Genomic DNA, 22258 nt, shown 5'->3' with positions numbered 1-22258 from the left:
CCTTGTGTAATGATTATATTCCTCTATACTATAAAATGAAATCCACTGTATTTCCCAAATCAGAGTGAAAATGATATATACTTTTTTAATTTGTCTATGTTTTATAATAACTTCTACCACAGCTTCACATGCGGGTTCACCAAGAAGAGAAGAAGTACCTTTGTCCAGAGTGCGGCTACAAATGCAAATGGGCGACTCAGCTGAAGTACCACATGACCAAGCACACAGGTATCAGCAGGACGTAAAGCTTGATGTTATATGACTTAATCACTTTTGAAAATTATGCAACTACTTAAACATTCCACATTGGCTCTGTCAGCAATTTTTACGCAAAAACACATTATTATTGTGGGGCAGGATATTTCTGTAAATCATTATGATGTTCAGTAAACTTAGGCCTTTACTTTTAACACATAATATCTTTGCTATCATTTTTTGTTGTATGATTTCCACCTGTATTCAAGTCTTTGAATCACTTCTTTGAATTCCATTTTGTAAGTGTAGATTACAGATTTAGTTTTGAGCATTTAATGCTGAATAACTTTTATTTTTCTATTTCAGGGGACAAGCCTTACGCCTGTGATGAGTGTGACTACCGCACTAACCGAGCGGATGCTCTCCGTGCTCACAGGGACACACAGCACTGCGACCTGCGGCCCTATGTCTGCGAGAAATGTGGCAAAGCTTTCAAGACTAGTTTTATCCTGAAAACCCACCAGCGCCAACACAGTGACGATCGGCCTTACACGTGCGGCTTGTGCCAGAAGGCCTTCCGGTGGCCAGCAGGTCTCAGACATCACTACCTCTCACACACCAATCAGCAGCCTTTCAGCTGCCGCCACTGCTCCTACAGAGCCAAACAGAGGTTCCAGGTGGTCAAACATTTGCAGAGGCACCACCCGGAGATGCCAGTGGAGCAGGGGGTGGAGAAGGACTCTGGAGCAGTAAGCCTAACCATCAAGGAGGCCTTGCAGGGGACACTGGATGAAAAAGTAAAACAATTGGTGGAAGAAAAAGGAACAACCGACGAGGAACAGGAAGTAGATGAGGAGGTTTTACAGAGAAAGAAACACAGTGAGACAAAATGCTGATGAGAGGGCACAAAAGATGGAGTTGTCATGTGAGGTCACTACCAACAAAAGGAACAGCGACATAACTGTCGTACTGTACAAGGCTAATAAAACACATCAGTACAAAATATGTATATAGGCAGTCAGTAGATATGGTCACGTGACGTCTCCCATTGGTTTGTGAACTACTGTTTTGAAACTCCAGGTTTGCCTTTAGCATTTATTTATTTTTTGCCAAGAGTGACCATATTTGGATAAGAGAGTGGAGCTGGGGAGGCATACGCATTGTTACGCTCTATCATGATTGGACAGTCACCCTAGTAGTGGTTTGTCAATCGCAAGGTAGCACCGACCTAAAACATACACTGTCTCTTGTTTGTTTTACTCTAAATATGATCCTCATTTACAAAATACACATCATGGTGTATTGAAGAAGACTTGAAATTAGAGATTGAATGTTTTCTGAGGAAACAAATCAAGTGAGAAGTAGAGCCATTTTCGCATAGACTTCTATACAATTACACTTATTTTTAAATGATGCAATTAATACAAATAATTGTTATCGCACTTGCTAGGCCAACTCTAGTCAGTACATGTTATCAAGTGAGAGAGTGTGTATTGAAAGTAAGTTGTATTTGTGAAAAAATAAACAGTCTTTTTATGAAGTCATTTGATATTTTCTTGTAATAAAGAAACTATTGTAGATAAAGTAAATAAATGACCTTGAACAATGAATGTGTCATAAACATTTGCAGAGGACTGAATGTTGAACAATTCAGGAAATGTATTGCATGTTTTTACTGGCCTATATATACATACATCTACAATAACATCATTAACAACATTACCTTGTGGAAATTGACTTGAATTATTTCTATTCACTAATGTACAATCTCAGATTAACCAACATGATGCTAAATTGTAAGTCATTTATAACATTAGGTTAATAATACTGGTATTTGGCAGTTTTTCACATTCCATTATTACACTTTCAGTTATTTCAGTAACTCACTTCTGCATACACACTACATGTGAAGGCAGACGTGTATATTTAGATTTTCTAGACATGCAGCATTCAACGTTCCTTTGTTTGCAGACAGCGACATTTTAAAAAGCTCTCAGGCTACTTGCATAAAAAGTTAAATAGACAATTGCACACATTTGCCATAAGAACAGGAATATATACACAATTAATTCCTATATAAAAAATGTCTATAATACTGCAAGGTATCTTTGGATCTTTAGTAATACTCTAATTGCTAATGATACTAATTTAAATAACATTTAAATAAAGTTCTCTATTAAAGAAATCTAATAGATTATGTTATGGAGTTATGCAGTACACAAAGTCTGATTTCTGACATGCGGATTGCTTTTTTAGGTTATCAAAAACCGATAAAACGTATAACTTTTCTGTTCCCCGACCGTTACCCTACTTCCTCCAGGCAAATATCCAATAACAGATTCAAGTTTGATGAAGTTTTTCTCTTGCTTCCCCAGCCAAGACGTCCACCTCCGACTTCATATCCTCAGATCTGACTTCTTCTTGTGAGTTCTGAGATGCTAATGTTGACGAAGAGAGAGGAGGGAGGGATGGCTGTTCCATCTTTAGAGAGTAAATGTATATGACGATATCCTGCAAATGGAAAGACATCGAGAAGAATTAGGTTTAGAAAAAGCAAAAACATTGGTGTTGAGTTCTACTTAATGTGGCATTAGTCGTGAATATTCTATGGGATCTCAAACTTTTAAATGACATCACTATGTAACACTCCTGCTTCTATTGGCTAGCGCTTAAACATATTGTAAGTGATAAACTAAGGGGCGGGACATCTCTAAGTGGTTGACCAATCACAACAGAGCCGGACAGATAACCAATCAGAGCAGACTGGGCTCTGGGGGTGAAAAGAGGTGCTGCAGCACAGGCAGTATGAGAAAAATAATAAATAAATCAAGTGGAAAATAATTTAAAAAACACTATTTAAAATAAATGGTTTTATTTTAACTACACACTTTGTTAAATACTAATTATAGAAGCTGAAGTTCAACTTCCAAAATAAAATGAAAACTGTCACCCTTGCCAAAAGCCAAATCCATGACAGCCAAAATCATCAAAATGTAAAGAACAATATTTTCCAAGTGAGGCATAAAGGTGAATGAACACCGCAGTGAGCTGTAACTCTGGGGGGTTCTGTTTCGGCTCACCTGCTTGTATGCTCGTAAACGGTAGAGTGAACTGTCCCATGAAGTCGTTCCTGGATGTCTTGTCGTAGTCCTCTACCTCAAAGCGAACCAGGGCCAGCTCAGGGGTGTGGATGACAAAATTTAGAGTTTCATTCCACACCGGGTTAAAGCCTGCAGGAAGAGGGCAGCAGAGGAGGGAGTATGACCGACTGGGATGTGACTCATCATATCATCAAAACCATCCATGTTAATATAATATATGTTGTTTCTGTTTTCACCATTGTTGTTTATGTGACTTGTCTCTTCTTTGGCCTGGTCCTGTGGCACTCCATAGATCTCCACTCTGACCAGGGGGTCTACTATAGAGCCCTCTTTCTGGTTCACCTTTGGGAGCTGCTGCCCGCTGATCACCTGATAAACACACACATATTCACATCAGATACTTTGCTGTTCTAGCACAGGAGAACCTTTTGCACTGTGTCTCTCCTGCTTTTCAGTTGTTTTCTGACAGATTATGCACCACCTGTCTCACATTGTTTGTTTGTAGCCTTTATTTAACCAGGTGAAAGCCCCTTGAGATCAAAAGATCTATTTTTCAAGGGTGACCTGCAGGACATTAGAAATTAACATACTGACATTAGAAGTTGCACAATGCAAACACAAATTGACTAAAGACACAGTTTTGAACCTGTATGGATAAGCGCATAGGTGTGTAGCCGGGCCGCTCCTCGGGTTTCTCCGGACTGAACTGAGTGTTGCCGTCCCTCATGAAGGTAGGCTTCAGGACGTAGCCACAGCCGGCGTTCTGAGCAAACAGCCCGTCGTTCAGATCCATCTCCAGACCTGCTGTCTGGAAGTTCAGAGCCACTGTGGGGAAGAAGGGACATAATGGAATGATCTGTGTTTCGATTTGATTTGCTCGCTCTATCACATGATTTACCAGACTCAGAGTCTAGATAACAAAGTTCTTCCAGTGGAGGCAAAACTTGTAAATTAAATAATAAAAAATACATATGGATATATCTGGAGTAAGTTAGAATAAGCTTAACATTAACAGGCTGCAACATTAAAGTGAAGAAAGCATAAATGCATTTAAAACTATTATTAAAAAATAAAGTATATATTCTTTGGAAATTGGCCACCCTGCATAATACTTTATTTTACTGTTAATAATTGGTTTGTTTGTGAGACTTTTATTTAAGTGAAACTTAATGTTGATGTGACTGTGGTGCACTTTTAACACTGTATTAAAGGAATACATTTTCCACAAAATGACCAATTCTTCCCTCTGAGGTACCTTGAATTGTTAAAGAAAACTTCGTTTTTTTCCTGTGTCTCCGAATAATCCAAAAATATAGAAAATCCTTGAGGAATTGAAGTGGCTAACACAACTTTTGCTATTTAATCCAAGTCTCATTTATCTAATCTTATGCTCAGCACTTCCCAAACACATGCAATGTCACTAACACCTTACTATATAACACACTTTCACAAAGAGTAAGAATAATTTAAGATAACACCGGGGGAGAAAATGTTATATAAGTGATTTTGAGGGGTTGAAGTTTTCCTTTAAGACTGGAAACAGGACATATCAGTGAGTTTAGAGGCAAGGTATCCCCCCCCCTCACCTATCTGGCAGCCCACGCTCCACATGTCCTGCGGGTTGTAGTTGGAGGACTCCGTCCTCCGGCCTGCTGGGTAAATCCTGCTCAGCTGCCGTGTGTGGTACTGCACAAAATCTGTCCCTGAAGAGAGCATAAAATATGTATAACGTATTATAGTAACATCAAGGATATAACATGCACTTAAGCTGTTCCCGGCTGTTCCCTCATGATGGTGGTACCTGTGTCTTTAGCAAGCCTCTTGGCCTTGGACTCGGAGAATGAGGACATCTCGGAGCACTTGCCGTATGAGCGGGCGTACTCAAAGCCGTGGAAGTGAACACTCTTACAGTAAACCACCAAGTCTGACAGCTCCTTAGACAGTTTGGCCTTGGATTTCTGCAAAATGGGAGAATAAAATTCCAAAAAAAGTCAATGATTAAATCTGAAACCCACCACTTCAAGCATATATGGTGAGCAGTGGCCACAAGGTTGGAATGTAACCCTGTAAATTAGGCCAGTAATTCAATTATATTTGTAGTTGTCAAATTAAATTGCAACTTGTTTAAAAAGTTTAGAATTACATAATAAGTACTTATTTATCTGTTTAAATACTAACTAAAACTTCAACAAAATAATTGAAATTGGTCTTGAAAAATATAAATAAACGAATAATTCAAAAATAATTTGTCCTTAAGTTCAACAAAACCCTGAAATCACTCAGTAAGGGCAATGATTACACAATTATGTAGCTATTAGAAACTAAATATATTTCATATATTTATTATATAAATGCTTTTGCTGAATTCCATTATTTTCTAAGTTATTTCAGCATGCATGGGAACAGAGTCCAAATTCTTTAGAAGAGATTCTTTAGAATATTACATCAATTCTTTGGACAACAATACCATTTTTGTGTTGTCTCAATGTCTGTTGTAACCTCGATTTGACTTGAATTAGATTCACATTTTTCTACAAAACAAAAGAAATAGACTTCCTGTAGTTCACATTCCTCATGCAAGTGCAAATCATATCAGTTAAGAATTGTACATAAAGCTGATGATATGTATTAATGTTTTTAGTTTACATTATAAATAATTGCTAAACTGACCCAGATTGATGGACACAGTTAGCTGTTCTATTTACATTTGATACAAATAACGAGGTAATTATCAATTTTGTATGCATTTTTACACAAACTATGATCACGTTTTTGGTTGCAGTTTTGTTTAGCTGTTGACAAAACGTTCCAATTTTTTTCACACAGTTAAATGTTTCATGTCAGCAGTGGACAATTTGCTGAGTAATTATTATTTAATTACTGGACTGTTAATGACATCGTTAAGAGTAGATAAAAAAAACAACGCCACATTAATGTTGCTCAATCAAAGCTTCAAAATGCTGTGGCTGAATTACAATATTTTCAATATCACACATGGCTATAAAACAAATAACAAGGTTTCGCCACAGCTAAGAAGACACATATTGGTTGCTGTCTCTCATATCTGTCTTCGTTTCCTGGTTCTTTTCACTATCTCCCTTCTTTCTCTCCAGTCTCATCACTCTGTCTCCTATGTCCAAACCCAGTTTCCTGTCTCTCTCTACAATCAAGCTCCATTCACTCCTGATTTACTATCACTCTTGATAAAATTCTCTGTGTTCTTCTCATCAACTATCTAACAAAACACTTAGACTTAAAAAGAACAAAGGCTCTTTCTTAGATTCAAAGAGATCAAGACATCAAAGTGCATCAGAGTTTATAGAAAATCCATAAAGTATCAATGATACCTTCCCATCGTGGTTCAAAGTCCCAGCTGGTGGTTCCTCTGCAGAAAGGCTCTCAGCTTCATGGTTGGTCATCTCTTCCTCATCGCTAATGTCATCTGTCAGGGTTCCATCGAGACTGCCTTCTGTACCGCTTATTTTCTTGGCTTTCAGCAAAATCTTACCTTTCAGCTCCTGTAAGGAACACCAGGCACAGATTGGTGAGAGCAGTTTGTTTACACACTGTCCTGTATTAGATCCTCGCCTCTTCTTCAATTGTTTTATTATTCTGTTTTTTTTTTAAATTACTGAGTTGATTTCAGAACTTAATCTAATACAGTTACAAAAAGAAATCCATTAGTGATAGTTGCTTATGGAAGGATTACAGACAGCAGCCGATGGGGCACAGGCACATGTCAGAAAGAGCCTGAAAATGCCCCCAAAGATACAGAAAAGACTACAAGAAACACAAAAGGAAATACAAAGATACTATCACAACTACAAAGGGACTCAAATTGATTGCAAAAATTTAAAAAAAGACGGAAAAAGACCAGAGTGACAAAACAGCAAAATGACCTCGAAGACACTAAAAATACGAACAGGAAAACATTAACGTCTACAAGATACACAAAAAGACTACAAGAGACACAATAGGAATATAGACTAAGCAAGATAACCTTAAAAGAGGCAAAATACCAAAAAAGAGACACATAATCATCCCAGATTGGCGGTTCTAGACCAATTTGACTGGGGGGGCCACTGGGGGGCCAGTTATTTTCTGAGGGGGGGCACAATAAATGCAGGACGAAAAAGAGAACTAGACAGTATGAAGTAATTGCGCATAAGAAAACAATGCAATATAGTTATTGGTATTTGTTTCAGTACACTTATTTATTTCAGATAGATCTTATAGTTATTACTGTTAGCTTCAGCTTAAGTTATAGTGCAATGTTTGCACTAACACCATATGTATATCAAAATAAAGGCAATGAACAGTTACATATCTACTTTACATAAGGGTGTCTGCACAATCTCACATTACAGCAACAAAATCCTGCGGTTTTTGGCAAACCGAGTACCAGAAAATATACATTTACACAGGAGGGGGTCAGAGGTCAGTGTTAGGGGGGCACTGCCCCCCCCCCCTGCCCCCCCTAGAACCGCCCCTGTCCCAGAGAGACACAAACCCACAGAGAGATTTGTAACAGATACAAAGAGACCATAAAAAACGGAAATAAGATAGAGGCTAAACAACTATTTAGTCTTTGTGTCTTTCCATTGTCTGAAGGGGGTTGTGGGATCGTTTGCATGTCTTTGCCCACGGGGCACATTGTCTCATAATCCGCCTATAATGTGCTGAATTACTGTTGGAATGTGGGATAGACCAGCATTATATTCAGTACTCGAGTTGAGGGGGGATGGCATCCCCCCTGAAATAAAAACGGTCAAAATCATCCCCCTTCTAAAACTGCCATTCCCCCTTTCCATCCCTTATGTACATTTATCAATGAACGTGGCACTGGTATTACTGCTATTTCAACATTAATTTTGCGCATTTTGAGTAAAATACTGTGGGCGAGGGAGCACGCACACACGCAATGACATTTTTACCAAGTCACTGACGCTATACTATGAGAGTGCCCTAGAGGGCGCCAGAGCGCCGTGATGCGCCTGTTTAATCGATGCCAGAAGCGCAGGTAACGGTCATCACAATGGCCAAGCAACCAGGAGGACAACGCGATCTGAGGGACTTCATATTTAAAAATACTAAAAATAACATTTCAGGTAAGTCAAGAGTCAGTAATCTTAGTCATTACTCATTACTTTACTCACCAAAGGTGGAATCTATGGACATAAGCAGCAATAACAACTTAGTTTGGAGTTATACGTTTATCTCTCGTGTTAGCTAGCTGGTAAGACTCAAAACTGTTGATGAAATGATACCACCAGCACCAGAAGAGCTGAAACCCCTCCTTCAAGCAGTGAACACTCTGGTCATCTCCACAGCTGAGTGTGAACGTGGGTTTAGTCAGATGAACATTTTAACCACAACTAGAAGCTCCCTAGAGGTAAAAAGCATGTCAGCCTTGCTTTTCATCAAGTGTGTTGGCCCTCCACTGAACAAGTTCAGACCAGAGGTATATGTCAAGACTTGGCTTCAAAGCCATTGCTTAGCTAACAATCCGAAAGCAAGAGCCAGATAAATTGAGACCAAAAAGCATGATTATGAACATCTTTGGAAACTTCTATGAGATGGGGGAGAGTGGAGTAGGCAGCCATTGACAACATTGGTCCTATTTTGTATTATCTGTATAATCTTTTAATATATTTTCATATTTTGTAAACAATTTCAATTTGCACTTAATGCCCTGTTAAAAAAAGTAACATTGGGAATGTTAACATACAATATTTGTATTTGAACTGCAATAAAATGATGACGGATCAATATTTTTCTAATTGTTGTCCTCAAATGTTTCATGAAGTGTTTAATTTACATAATGATTTAATTAATTACAATACAAATGTAACCCTTTAGATACCAGTTTTGATCGTATACCAGTAACTGCTTTTTTGAAAAAATACACTATAATTCAATATTCTAAAAACAAATTTGACTTTATTATTAGTGTAATCAGTTGATCCATCTGAATAATAAATGAGGGACTGTTAACCTACAAGATGTGTACCATAGACTTCCATTATAACCACATTTGTGTATCCCCTCCCCCCCTTTAAATTAAAGTGAAAAAAAGATTTTGCACTAATTGTCCTCTGCATTTGACCCTAAATGTTAGTGGTGCCATGGCGGCCCGGGCACCGACTCTAACTCTGAGGTGCCTTGGTCAAGAGCAATGAAAGGAGTATCTGAACATTCATAACATGCATGTTGTTTTAGGAGTATAATAATGATCTTTATGCTGGTTGGTCTCCCACCCTCGGCGGGTTATCAGCACAAATGATGTCCCCATATGATAAAATCCACCATCCCCCCTGATTTATTTTTACAACTTGAGTACTGATTATATTGACAGGAAACTAAAATGTCCTAGCATTTAAGTACTTGGTGTCTTCAGTACCCAGACTACTCATGAAGGTGTTCCATATTCCTGCACTTTGCTGTCTCCGAACAGCAAATGCACCTCTATTCAATTGACAATACCCTCACTGGAATACCTCATAGCATTGATTTGCCATTACTTTGAGTTAGCATTGATTGTCCTAAGTGCTGTAAAGGACCATTGTTTGGAAGTTCGACAATGGTTATGCTTTTAGGATGAGTGGCAGATGGATAGCATGGTACACACTTGACTAACCATTCATTTGTTTAATGTATCGGAATTGCTAATGGCTGGGTATAGTCTGAAAACGTTTCAGTTCTATCAGTGAAACACTGACCCAGAGCAGAATGTTAACTGAAGCTTAATAAGACTTTAACGTTATAATAATGGAGATGTTTACACTTAAACTGCAATATGAAACAACAAGACAGCCATGGTAGCATTTCTGAAAGGCTCAATAGGCTAGATGCTAACATGCCAATGCTAACATCCTCACGAAGACAGTGTTAACATGTTAGCCTGATGTTTAGGACGTTTATTGTTTACCCTCTTAGTTTAGTGTGTTAGCATGCTAACATTTGCTATTAGCACAAAACTCAGTAAAGCTGTGCTAATGGGAATGACATATGTTTGCAGGCGTTTAGTCACCATTTGGGGTTTGGGTTAGCATATAGAGTAAACCCTTCATATCTACATAGTCAGCCAGGGTCACAGCCAGGTTCTTTTTTTGTCATAGTAGCCCAGAAAAAACAAACAACAGGCTGAAAATTGAGAGGGCCTTTCAAGTTTTAATGTTACCTAAATGCCACTTCAGGTTCTCATCCATTTCTGGCTTGATGATTGTCTCACTTTTAAACATCATGTCAATAACCTGCTTAAAAAGCTGAGGGTTAGGCTAGGTTTCTTCTACAGGAACAAGTCCTGTTTCTCACTTGAGGCCAGGAAAAGGCTAGTCACTGTGACCTTTTTACCTGTGCTGGACTATGGTGATCTGATTTATATGAATGCACCTGCCAATTGCCTGAACAAGTTAGATGCTGCGTATCACAGTGCACTGAGATTTGTGACAAACTGTAAAGCATTAACCCATCACTGTACCCTGTATGCAAGGGCTGGTTTGCCTTCACTAACTGTACAGAGGCTCAGTCACTGGTACATTTTTATATACAAAGCCATGTCAAGGAAACTTTCTTCCTACATCTGCTCCTTGATCTCACGGCGAATTGTAAGTGGCTACTGCCTGAGATCGAATGCTGTGGTTTTATTAAATGTGCCAACTGCTAGGACTGTCTTAGGGGAGACAGCTTTTAGATGCGCAGCTCCTCTGTCTTGGAATAGTCTGCAAATGAAATGGAAACTGAACAATCTGGTGCCACTAAATGTTTTTAAAGCTCGGTTGGATGCTAGTCAATCGGAAGCTATTGGTACCTGTTTATGTGGATAATTATGTAAATGATGCTGTATGATGTCCTTTTGTTGTTCTATTTATGTTTTTATGTTTCATGTGGAACTACTTGAGCAGGTCTCCCTTGAAAAAGAGATCAATGATCTCAATGGGATTTATCTGTCTAAATAAAAGTTTGAAATGAAATGAAAATGTGTAAAGGGAGAGGTGAACTAAACTGCTAGACGCCACTAAACCATATCCACTGCTCCCTTAAATGTGACTAGTGACACTAAAAGGTCATGGGGTCATAAAAGTCAGTAGGACATTTCTCGGGGGACCATGAATGTCTCTATAAAACAAAATGTTATATTGACATTTAGAAATGTGTGTGTCATGATAGATTGTAAGTACAAATGAATCCCAGGGTGCCTCCCCCTATGAATTTCTTCAAAAAGAAATACAAAACAATCTGATTCTAACCTGTGGAGACGGAAGCTGTTGAGGGACCTGTCCATTCAGCAGCGTGGTCAGTAGCATGTCCCCACAGATGACTCTAATGTGTTTGGCCATGACGGTCTGCTGCTCCACACAGCAGTGATTCTCCAGGGACAGAATGACAGGGAAGTCAGATGCCTATCGAACAGGAAAGAGAAGACACAATAATGGCTTTGAAATGTAATCTGTTTTCTTATTTATAGTGTAATTCTATCAGCTCCTGCAATCTCAGTGGTGAAACTACTGTATTGAATTTACATTTAGTGCACGTTTTCACAATCCTCTAGAACAGTTTCTGCATTATATCATTCTAAAGTTGGGTAGGAACGTTTGAGAAGGATACAATTCAGAAGAAGAGACACATGAGAAGTGTGTGGTTGTTTTCCATGTACTGTGGTTCAGTCAGCAGGGGTACCGTTGTTCCAGGGTTTGGGAACATGCTTGCTTCACACTTTTATGGGCACAACAGTTGGTTTGCTTGGCACCCAAACACCATTTTCAATTATTTTAGTTGTGTGCTGCCATGAATACTTTGGACTTTATTATTAGTATTTGTTTTTGTGGGAATACACAGAACACACAGAACAAACCGTTTTAATAGGAATGAATTTCTTCTGTTCCAATGCTAACTTTTCACAGTGAGGTCTTTAACTAGAAAATGTATTCTCTCAAAAAAAGATTGCTATTGAATTGAATATAAAACCTGACTGGGCTGCATGGCTGAATACTTCTAGGGGTAACTGATGGAATATTATTTTTGACTGTGAAAAACCCTTTAAATGCTCGTGCTGCTCACCTTGAAGGCGTATTCCTTCAGCGTTGATATGACGTCTCTAAAAAGGATCTTGGAAGTTAAAGTGTGACCGTGATACACAACGGGTTCCCCATCACTGCCATCCCAGCAGTCAACCTCCACACACCGGCAGCCTCTCTTCAGGGCCCTACACACACACACACACACACACGCACACAAACGTGTATAAGTGTATCTCAGTTGTGTGCTACATGTGTGAATGAACAAGTACATGTGAAAGGGAAACTCTGGAAAATGTCCAAAACGAATTATCTGGAGTTGATATGAGTGGCTTCTAAGTACATTAAATTCACTTCTGTAGGCTTTCTCGTGATTGTCTAACCTCTGGTTCAATGAAATCCAGTTCTAAGAGTAAACCATGTTGCATGCATGTGCAGCAGCCTCACTGGATGTATGCCTCCAGGCTGCTCTGTCCTCGCAGCTGGTCCTCCAGGAGGTAGGTGTTGTGTGAGGAGGAGATGAAGTAGTGGCTGAGCGGCTGGCTCATGTCCTGGTGAAGCTCCCGCAGCTCAGGTTTAAATATGGAGCCCTCCTGGGAGCACAGGTAGATCTGGAAGCCATCTAAGGACATGGCACCTTGCTTCTTGGCTGCACAAGAGCACAATCCAGGTTTAAATGAACTTACAAACAAATCTAAATATACTCCAAATAAAAGTTGACACAATTTTGTTGCATCAAGAAAACAAGATAACTGACTGGTGACCTCGGGAAGCGGAATACAAAAACATATTTGCATTACAATATAATATTACTGAAATGGTTAACCCTATTGCTCATGAAGCATTTTGAAATGAAAAAAACGGTTTGAGGTCCTCCCACCTCATCCATGCAATGCTAATATCAACCCTTTATCACCTGCAACCACTCTCTGGAAAAACACAGAGTACTAAATATTAATATCCAATAATGCATTTTTCATTTGAATAGCTTATACATGTTGCTAATACTGCATCAATCATTTGTGACTGTATTTTTGGGGCAACTGGCCAACTCCTCTTAAACTCCAGCCTGTCCTCAGAAATCATGTGGGACGTCAACGAAAACCGCAGTTCTGCCAGTCACGGACATCTTTACCTGATTCTGATGGTTCGTAGCGGTTGATCAGCTCCTGGGCATGGGAACTCTTCTCTCCCTCCTGCTGCTCCATGCTCAGGAAGTTCTCCAGCTCCTCCAACATCAACTTCTCTCCATCTCCAGAGTAGTCCTGGAACACCTTCCACACCTCATCCCGCTGAGTCAGCATCTTGTAGAAATAGACAAACTGCTCGATTTCCAAAGAGCCACTGTCCGACTTGTCTGCCATCTGTGGAAATAAAAAGGCTTTAGTCATTTATTTGTTGCACCTACATGTTTTAGATTTTGTTACATGGTGTCTGGGTTTGGAAATCAAAATTCGGATTATCCATTTTCTAATTTTGATTTGAATAATTTTCTCGCCTGTGTTCATGCCTTCAGAACAGGAGAGGAAAGTGTTTGGATCCTTTGCCTGGATAAAAAGGATTTGTTTCATCTGTTAACAGAAACCTTTGGAAGGTTTCACTTTTTTTGGTCCAAAAAGTGTTTTGTTGAAATGTTGGCCATAAGAAGCTGGAGAGCTAAAAGTACACAAAATATAAAAGCGCTATTGGCGCCAATTAAAAACATTTCATGTATCACAGGTAGAGGTGCACTTCAGCCTCTTGGTCAAAGTGAGTCAACACTCAATACTGAATTCAACTATTTTTTCACAGATGAACTAATAATTAAAAACATTAATTTAATATTGTTAAACAAGTTGCACCAAACATTGTAGCCCCCCTAGTAAATATAAATCGTTCCAACAAGGTATTTTTCCCAATAAAATGAAAATCGCGAAGGTGATTCCGGTTTTCAAATCTAAATCTATTTTTAATAATTATAGACCGATTTCTTTACTACCACAATTCTCAAAAATCCTGGAAAAACTCTTTAACAACCGTCTGGAGTCATTCCTGAGCAAATGTAATATACTATGCCCCAGCCAATATGGATTTCAGAAAAATCACTCTACTTCTTCAGCAGTAATTGAACTGGTTGAAGAAATGACCAACAACATTGAGAAAAAAATGATTACAGCTGGTATATTCATTGACCTTAAAAAGGCTTTTGATACTGTGAACCATACCATACTGCTACACAAATTAGAACATTATGGCATAAGGGGTCAAGCCAAAGAATGGGTCAAGAGTTATCTGATAAATAGGCTACAATATGTGGACATAGACGAGGCGAAATCAAACAATCTTCCTATAACATGTGGAGTCCCTCAAGGATCAATCTTAGGTCCAAAACTGTTCCTGATTTATATTAATGACATTATCAACACCTCCGACATGTTAAAATTCATTTTGTTTGTCGATGATACCACCATTCTCTGCTCCCATCATAATCTTGGTGATCTTGTTAAAATTGTGAATGCAGAATTAGAAATACTATGTAACTGGTTTGCAGTTAATAAATGATCCCTTAATGTGGCCAAAACAAATGACATGTTATTCAATACAAAGTCTGAGAGTAGAAATGACTGTATTATACGGATTTACAATACTGAGATAGAGAAAGTTGGTGCATGTACATTTTTTGGACTCATTGTTGATGAAAAACTCAACTGGAAGCACCATATCAATTATGTACAAACTAAACTGTCAAAAACAATAGGTATTTTATATCGTACTAAGAACATTCTCGAGGAAAAAATACTCTTTATAACAGTCTATTTCTCCCTTACCTTTATTACTGCTCCGAAATATGGGGAAACACATACTCAACAAATCTACAAAAATAATAACATCTCAAAAAAAAGTATTACGAATAGTCTGTGGTGTTGGTAAATATGAACACACAACTCCCATATTTAAAAAACTCAATCTATTCAAATGTGTTGATATAGTAAAGCTTAAAACAGTACTGATTATGCACAACATAACAAAATACCTAACATTCAAAAGCAGTTCCAAACCACAGTCAGGAAATACCCAACCAGGCATCCTAACTGCAAGCCCTGTAGAACAACCATCAAATCACACAGCTGATCCATAATCGCAGTTAGAACGTGGAATGGACTTCACCCAGACCTCTCAAGTATTACTAGTCATCATCAATTCAAAACTAAAGTAAAAACAATTATATTTGCAGATAACTCCAGCTAACAAGTATTGGATATTCCCAGTATTACTTATATATGCAATTACTTTTTTCTTGCCCTAACTTTTATTTTTCTCAGTTTTCATTAGTTTTCTTTATTTCTTTGTGCTCCTTAATTTCTATACGTTTTTGACGAAATAAATGCCATTATTATATTGATGCTAATGATGATGCACGGGAGGGCTACTCCCCATAAGCTATGCTTCAGCCCTCCCGCTTCTACTAATTTTGTTCATTTGTGTGTATGAATTATACGTTTTTGTTTTTGTATGATTTTAGTAGAATAAATAAAAAAATAAAAAATAATAATAATAAATCATAGAAATAATTTACTGGCAAAAATATGTTTCTCACCTTTCGTTAACTCGTAAACACAGGAGGAAAACCGATTTAGATCAGACTCAAAAATATATATCACCAAAAAAAAGCCACCTTAGGGAGGCAGGTTCCAGAAGAAGTAACCTTATCCAAAGAAGTTAGAAAGCTCACCGTGAAGAGATGGAAAGCATGGTCCTCACTCATTTCCACGTTCATCATCTTCAGCAGTTTCCGCACCTCTTTGAAAGTCATCTTACCATCTTTGTTTTTGTCAGCTTTCTTAAACCAGTCCCAGACCCACCTGAGAAGATGCTAAGGGAAAAGACCTTACACAAAATAGGACGCAACAACAATTCAAAGGAGCTCTATTAAGAAACCCGATGAAAAAAACTCCAACTTTGTGAGCTAAAAAAATATTTGCGGTTGTTTGTTTGGTGTTTTTTTTCTGGCTAATTAAAGGTGGGGTAGGTAATTTTGGAAGAACCAGCTCGAGTGCGCTAGAATCTGAAAATACAGAGCCGGAAAAAATCTGCCACTTCCTTACAGAGCCCCTCCTCCAACACACACGAACGCGCACATGACCAATGAGGGCACGAGATAAGTTAGTGCACAGATGGAAGGCTGACAGGCAGGTAGGCCATCCAGTTACTTTAGCCGGGCCGGCTCAGATGATTGGTCGTGTTTTTTACAGCGCCACGGCTTCCAGAGATGATATTTCTTTATGGATGTTTTGTCAAAGCATTCCATAAGAGCATTCCATGGAGTATAACAAAAAGTGTATCTCGAGCCGGTTTCTCAAACTTACCTTCCCCACCTTTAACATTAGAAAAAAAGAATGGGTATGGGTAATGTATGGGTCTAGCAAGACTACTTTGCCTTGTTCAGAGAAGACAGCAAATGAGCCAGTGTTGGGCACCAGATAACACCAGACTAAACTGTTAAAGATACTGTCTTTTATATTATACCAAACAAAGTAATCCAGTGAAAGGATACTGGTCCAGCCTCTCCTTCTCATCCATGTTTTTAGCCTTGTGGATCAGCTTGCGCACCCCCTGGATCCAGGCCTTAGCTTCCTCTGGCGTCTCAGCCACAAGGTCCAGGTTGCCTTGGCGACCGTGAAACACCAAGGTGAAGCAGAGGTCAGCAGGGAACTCCTCAGCAGTACTCAGCAGGACCTCCGACTGGTGGCCCTCACGCACTGCCTCCATCTCTGTGACTGAGACTGAGACATGGGGAAGGTTCAGTGTTTGGAGGATTACACTATTTCTATTGTCTAATTTGCACTGCTCATGCTTATACCCAATAACAGATCTCAGATTAAATCTAAAAGGTATATTTGTATTATAGTGATTTATTGTATTTTGTATTTCCACATATCTGTCATAATAACTTTGTATTCTTGGTCAGGAACCATTGTTGTTAGGGACTTTAAGTTCTGTATATATTGAGCTATGTCACAGTTGGAGTTAACTTTAACAGGACCCCTGGGCCAATACAATTGTTTGTGGCTTCCTCATAACCCAAACAATACATGGCAGCTCCATTACTATCACAAATGCCTAGAAACAAACACGGCCTGACTCAATGCTTATGTTGATTAAGCACTTAAATAAGATTAGAACACAGGGTTTCTCTACACGGGACACACGATTGAGTATTATAGGACCCATTATGGGTGATATTGTACTTTAGAGATGAAAATTAATAAATGTTTTCGCCATAGCCAAGTGGCCCCTAGACGGCCCAAAGAAACAACTTTCATGTTAGTACTGTATGTAGCTGAACCCTGAAGCATGGCTCTGTCTTTAGGGAACAACATGTATCTACCTGCATGTCTTACACTTTGTATTTAACATGCTTGTTTAATTAACACAAAGGCTAATACTGCCCTGTTGCACCTCCCATTATGGAGCTTTATGAAAGGGGTCATGGCTCATATCAAAACCGGCTGTCAACCCACACTGATCACCCTCCGATTAAAGTCCCAATTAGCTGTTAACCCCACTTTTGACACAGTAAGCTAGGCTAAGCTAATCTATGAAACTGCTAGCTTCAAATACTGTACAGACTTGGGGGTGATCTGTATATCTAACTTTCTGCAAAACAACTTCCCTCGCTTGTCTTTCTCACTAATCACCTGGGCAAAATCAGTAATCAGCACACCTACCTATCAATCAAGTTAGCTCCTTCTCTACTGAATCCTGCTCCAATACCAAGTATCTGCTGGATTGTTGCCATACATGGAAACCCTGCCAGTCCCTCTAACTCCTCCAGCCAGCTTGCCAGCTTAACCCCGGACCCCCTTTTCCCCTACAGCAACTTACGTAAGCGTGCTAATAAAAAACATCCCTTTCACCCACTTGCTTGTCCCTTTGTCTGTATTTTGGTACAGCCACTGTAGCCCTAACACTTTAAGACTTGGAGAAATGATAGGACCGTGAGGTTGAGTTCCAGATTTTCCAATAGAAAAAAGTGTTTGTATTCTGTATTTAACATGTCATTTGACCCCCACATTTCTTGGAACCCAATGCATTATAATGTGGACTTTTTATTCAGAGACTGGCTGGATCATATGAATAAAACAACAGTTAATATTTCAGTACATAATGCATGCTAACATGTGCACATGTTGAAGCACTCACAGGTGGAGTGGCCCATTCCTGCCCATCTGGACTTGTACCAGATAGTCATGCCGTCCTCCAGGAGGCGGAAATGTCGCTGCTTCTTCCATGAACGTGACTTTACTTTTCTCAGAGTCGACCCTGCCATCATCACCTTGATATGTGGGTCATCCTGGATGCCTGCACAGTAGTCATGTAAAAAGTCAAAGGTAAGGATCATGTCACACCTCAGGTACTGTACTGTCATAAGGGATTCAGTTAGGATAAATAAAACTGAGCTCAACTTCTTAATAGCACATAAACCTTCTAACAGATTTCAAAATCATCACCATTTTTCTATCATCAGTCAAAGTGAATAACATTTACTTACGTGAACCTTCAGGATCCATTGCTATTCTTGAATCATGCCAATGGAAATGTGCTGCTAAAGAGAAACAGATGTCGGTGAATTATTCCAAAGCTTTTCTCTGTTTCCAAACAATGTGGATTTTGTAAAAGCTCTAAAAGCTGTTAATTCAACTGATTCATATACTATCTCAGTACAAAGAATTACAGCATAATACTAATCTCCATCTGTCCACAGAGGGTTTGCTGAGCACACTTTCAGCAACACCCTGATTCAGAATGATAAAGTGTCTCACAAAACTACTATCAGTACAACAATGTATTTATGTAGCACCTTTTATGCAAGAAATGCAGCACACAATGCTTTAAAATAAGGGGAAATAGACATGTTTTGAACACTAAAGCAGGTATAGAATACCACAATTAAGTGAAAATCAAACATACTTAAAAATTAAAGAATGAAAAGAAAAAAGATGGGGAAAAAACGATTAAACCTATTGAATGATACAAATAATAAAATCAGTAGCCATATTTGCAGTATGCCCATTACGTCTATAAAAACTGCAGCAGCGTCAAACGGTCTCCATTATCTTCTACTCTCTTTCATGTTCTGTTTTATTTTCCACATAAATAATTGATTTTTAATACATAAACTTTTGTCTTGAGTGCACTTGACAACGTTGCCAGCTCCAGGTCTGCTTAAAGGTGGGGTATGTCATTTTGGAGAAACCAGCTCGAGTGCGCTAGAATTTGAAACTACGGAGCCGAAACAATCTGCCTCTTCCTTCAGACTTCCTTCCAGAGCCCCTCCTCCAACACACACGAACGCGCACATGACCAATGAGGGCACGAGATAAGTTTGTGCACAGATGGAAGGCTGACAGGCAGGTAGGCCGTCCAGTTACTTTAGCCGGGCCGGCTCAGATTATTTGTCGTGCTTTTTACAGCGCCACGGCTTCCAGAGATGATATTATTAAAAGTGTTTTTTATGTATTTATTGTCAAAGCATTTAAGATATTCATTGCTATCGGGATGTTAAGAGCATTCCATGGAATATAACAAAAAGTGTTTCTGAAATAAATTACATACCCCACCTTTAACATGACCTCCTCTTGAGAAAGAATATATACTGGAACAATGTCCAATGATATTGTACAGTAAAGGCTATAAATGCCAAGAAGGGCGAGTCAGCATTTAGGTCTTAATCCACTCACAATCAATCTTTACTCATTAGACTGAGAGGCTGGAGCATGGCAAGTCCTGCAGTCTGTGTGCTGACAAAGAAAAAAACACATTCAGCATTGTGTGCTCACCTCAGATGTATCTCATAAAATCAATAGAAGACAGATTTTTTACATTTTGATTTACCTGCACGTGATTGAATTGCAATAACTATTTTTGATATATGACAAAATGCTACAAGAATATACCACAAAAAAAGTGAGCTTTCATGTTTCATACAAAAGAGTAACATAATGTCAAACTTGTTTAGCCATGTTGACCGCGTGGCCCTATAGGGACTGTGATGTTGTTGTTTGTACCAGACTGTATATCAACCACAGGATTAACAACAATTACATTTGTTTCAGACATTCATGGTTCCCAGAGGTTATATCATAATGACTTGGGTGCTGCTGTGACTTGTAATTGAATGCATCATGAAGTTCATGTTTCTGTTTTGACAAAAAAAAAGCCCAACAACTTTGCCATTGAATGGGGTACATCCATTAATCCGCAGATGCTCTGGTTCAAAATGAGACCAACAATTATGAATCACAACAACATCCCAAAGCAAACAGTTGAAGGCTGATGGGACTTCCATGTCCGATACACAAAGCCTTATTCAAATGTGAGCATGCTTTTAAGACACTTAGAGTGGCATGATTCCAAAAACCTTCTTCAATGCAAGTTCATCGATTCTTCTTTACCTTGGTGGGCCAAAATATGATGAAAACATAAAGCAATATGTGGGCCAGATAAAAATGTGTATGGGAGTAACTTCAAAGGAACTACTCTGCTTAGACTGAGTTACACAAGACCATAGTTTCACAAAGTTCAAGTCAACTCCTTCCTTTGGCCAAAAATCATAAATTTGAGTGTTTTGTAAACCATCCAATCCTTTGAACCCTTACACCATCTTTTTAAAAGCCAAGAAACCCAAACAGAATGAGGCAAATGTGCTGCTTATCAGTGAAAGTGCTATCTCTGTTGTTGGCTGATAAATGTGGATAAAAGACTTCCGGAAAGGGAAGGTTTTCTAAAGTCTGTATATCTGTATTCCTGTCAGACAGCTATCCTTTCCTTTCATTGTCTCCTGAAACAACAAGATCTAACCTTGGGCCCTGAGTATTTCTAAATCCCCTGTGCCAGCCCTCCCTGGCAAGTTTAAATGGAATTAAACTGAGTTCTCACCACAGTATGACTGACATGAACCAAGGAATGCTTTCACAGTTGTTTCACAATTTAATATCACACTCCTACTGCAAAAACAGACTGACCATGAAAGCGAGAGTTATTTTCCACAGCTATTTGCTCCATGAGCAGTGAGCTTTTATGGGTTGTGCTTTCACTGCAGAGCCGCGTCTAAGACTTTTTTCTTTCACATCCAAGTTTTTCAGATCCTACTCTCAAAAGATCAACAAGCCCTCCTTCATGCATAACAAGCAGACTTCTAAGCTGCAATAGGTCACGTTATGTTTTATTTTTGGGGCCATGCTGAAGTGTCTCCTGAGGCCAGATGAGTCACACAAGGCCACTTCTTCAGACTGACCACACACAAACACACAAAGACATGACTAATGTGCATACAGACAGGTTGGAAAGTGGGACTGCACAGCTCAGTCATGGTACTTTTATCTTGTGTGCTTCTACTTCAAATCTGTTTCCTTCATCACAGGAATGCTTCATTTCCTCTGTAGAGTGAGGATCTGTGTCCTCATATTCACTGCATTTTTCTTGCACGCAATTACGTGAAGAATTCAACAAATAAGTCAGGCGGCACTGTAAGCCCTCTAAAATCCATATATAACTCCAAACTGCAAGGGGAGGGAGGATAATGCACAGTTAATTAGAACCAGAGGCAGAACTATGAGACAGAAAAGCATCCCTTCAGCAAAGCCTCTCTGCAACTGCAGCTAAAAAAAGAAGGACTGAGTCACATAACCTACAACTAGCTTTTGATTCATAGGGGTAAAGAGTTATACGTACCAAAAGTACAGACCTCACAGGGGTTACTGTGAGTCCAGAGGTGGGTCCTCTTCAGGAGACAGCTGTCCCAGGGAAGTCCTCAGATACTGAGGGGTAGGACCCTGGATGGCTGGATAAATGTAGGGGTGTGTGTACTGGCTCCGTACACTGAGATCCAGACAGTCCAGGGACTGTTAGCTGAGCTCAGGGTCTTAAAGACTGGGAGTGTCTGAAGGGAAATCTGGCTCTGCC

At 39.1% G+C, this 22258-nt stretch overlaps 2 protein-coding genes across 6 annotated transcripts in view; one reads left to right on the top strand and one right to left on the bottom strand.

Moving 5' to 3' along the window:
• The window catches only part of znf142 (zinc finger protein 142), a 10207-nt gene extending 8293 nt beyond the window's left edge, over positions 1-1914 (top strand). For both annotated transcript variants that reach the window (XM_034221434.1, XM_034221435.1), the window contains exons 7-8: positions 123-228; positions 562-1914. In XM_034221434.1, the coding sequence (XP_034077325.1) occupies positions 123-228; positions 562-1091 (636 nt within the window). In that variant the 3' untranslated portion in view covers positions 1092-1914. The remainder of the gene's footprint in view (positions 1-122; positions 229-561) is intronic.
• On the bottom strand, positions 1840-22258 carry LOC117549478 (1-phosphatidylinositol 4,5-bisphosphate phosphodiesterase delta-4-like). Of its 4 annotated transcripts, none has more exons than XM_034221437.1 (17): positions 22028-22258; positions 20035-20094; positions 18846-18899; positions 18497-18655; positions 16848-17076; positions 16026-16155; positions 13449-13677; positions 12761-12962; positions 12357-12501; positions 11546-11698; positions 6644-6814; positions 5098-5254; positions 4883-4999; positions 3943-4121; positions 3533-3665; positions 3276-3425; positions 1840-2706 (listed from the first exon to the last, which is right to left on the bottom strand). In XM_034221437.1, the coding sequence occupies exons 3-17, from the start codon at positions 18862-18864 to the stop codon at positions 2600-2602; spliced, it is 2280 nt and encodes a 759-aa protein (XP_034077328.1). In that variant the 5' UTR covers positions 18865-18899; positions 20035-20094; positions 22028-22258; the 3' UTR covers positions 1840-2599. The 4 variants fall into 4 exon arrangements, with proteins under 4 accessions (XP_034077328.1, XP_034077330.1, XP_034077327.1 ...); XM_034221439.1 differs by having other exon boundaries at positions 18846-18896; XM_034221436.1 differs by lacking the exon at positions 20035-20094.

The sequence above is a fragment of the Gymnodraco acuticeps genome, unplaced genomic scaffold (assembly GCF_902827175.1).
Source record: "Gymnodraco acuticeps unplaced genomic scaffold, fGymAcu1.1, whole genome shotgun sequence".
In the NCBI taxonomy this organism is placed as follows: domain Eukaryota; kingdom Metazoa; phylum Chordata; class Actinopteri; order Perciformes; family Bathydraconidae; genus Gymnodraco; species Gymnodraco acuticeps.
Note: the sequence above shows the minus strand (reverse complement) of the source record. Positions and strands in the feature narration are given on the sequence as shown.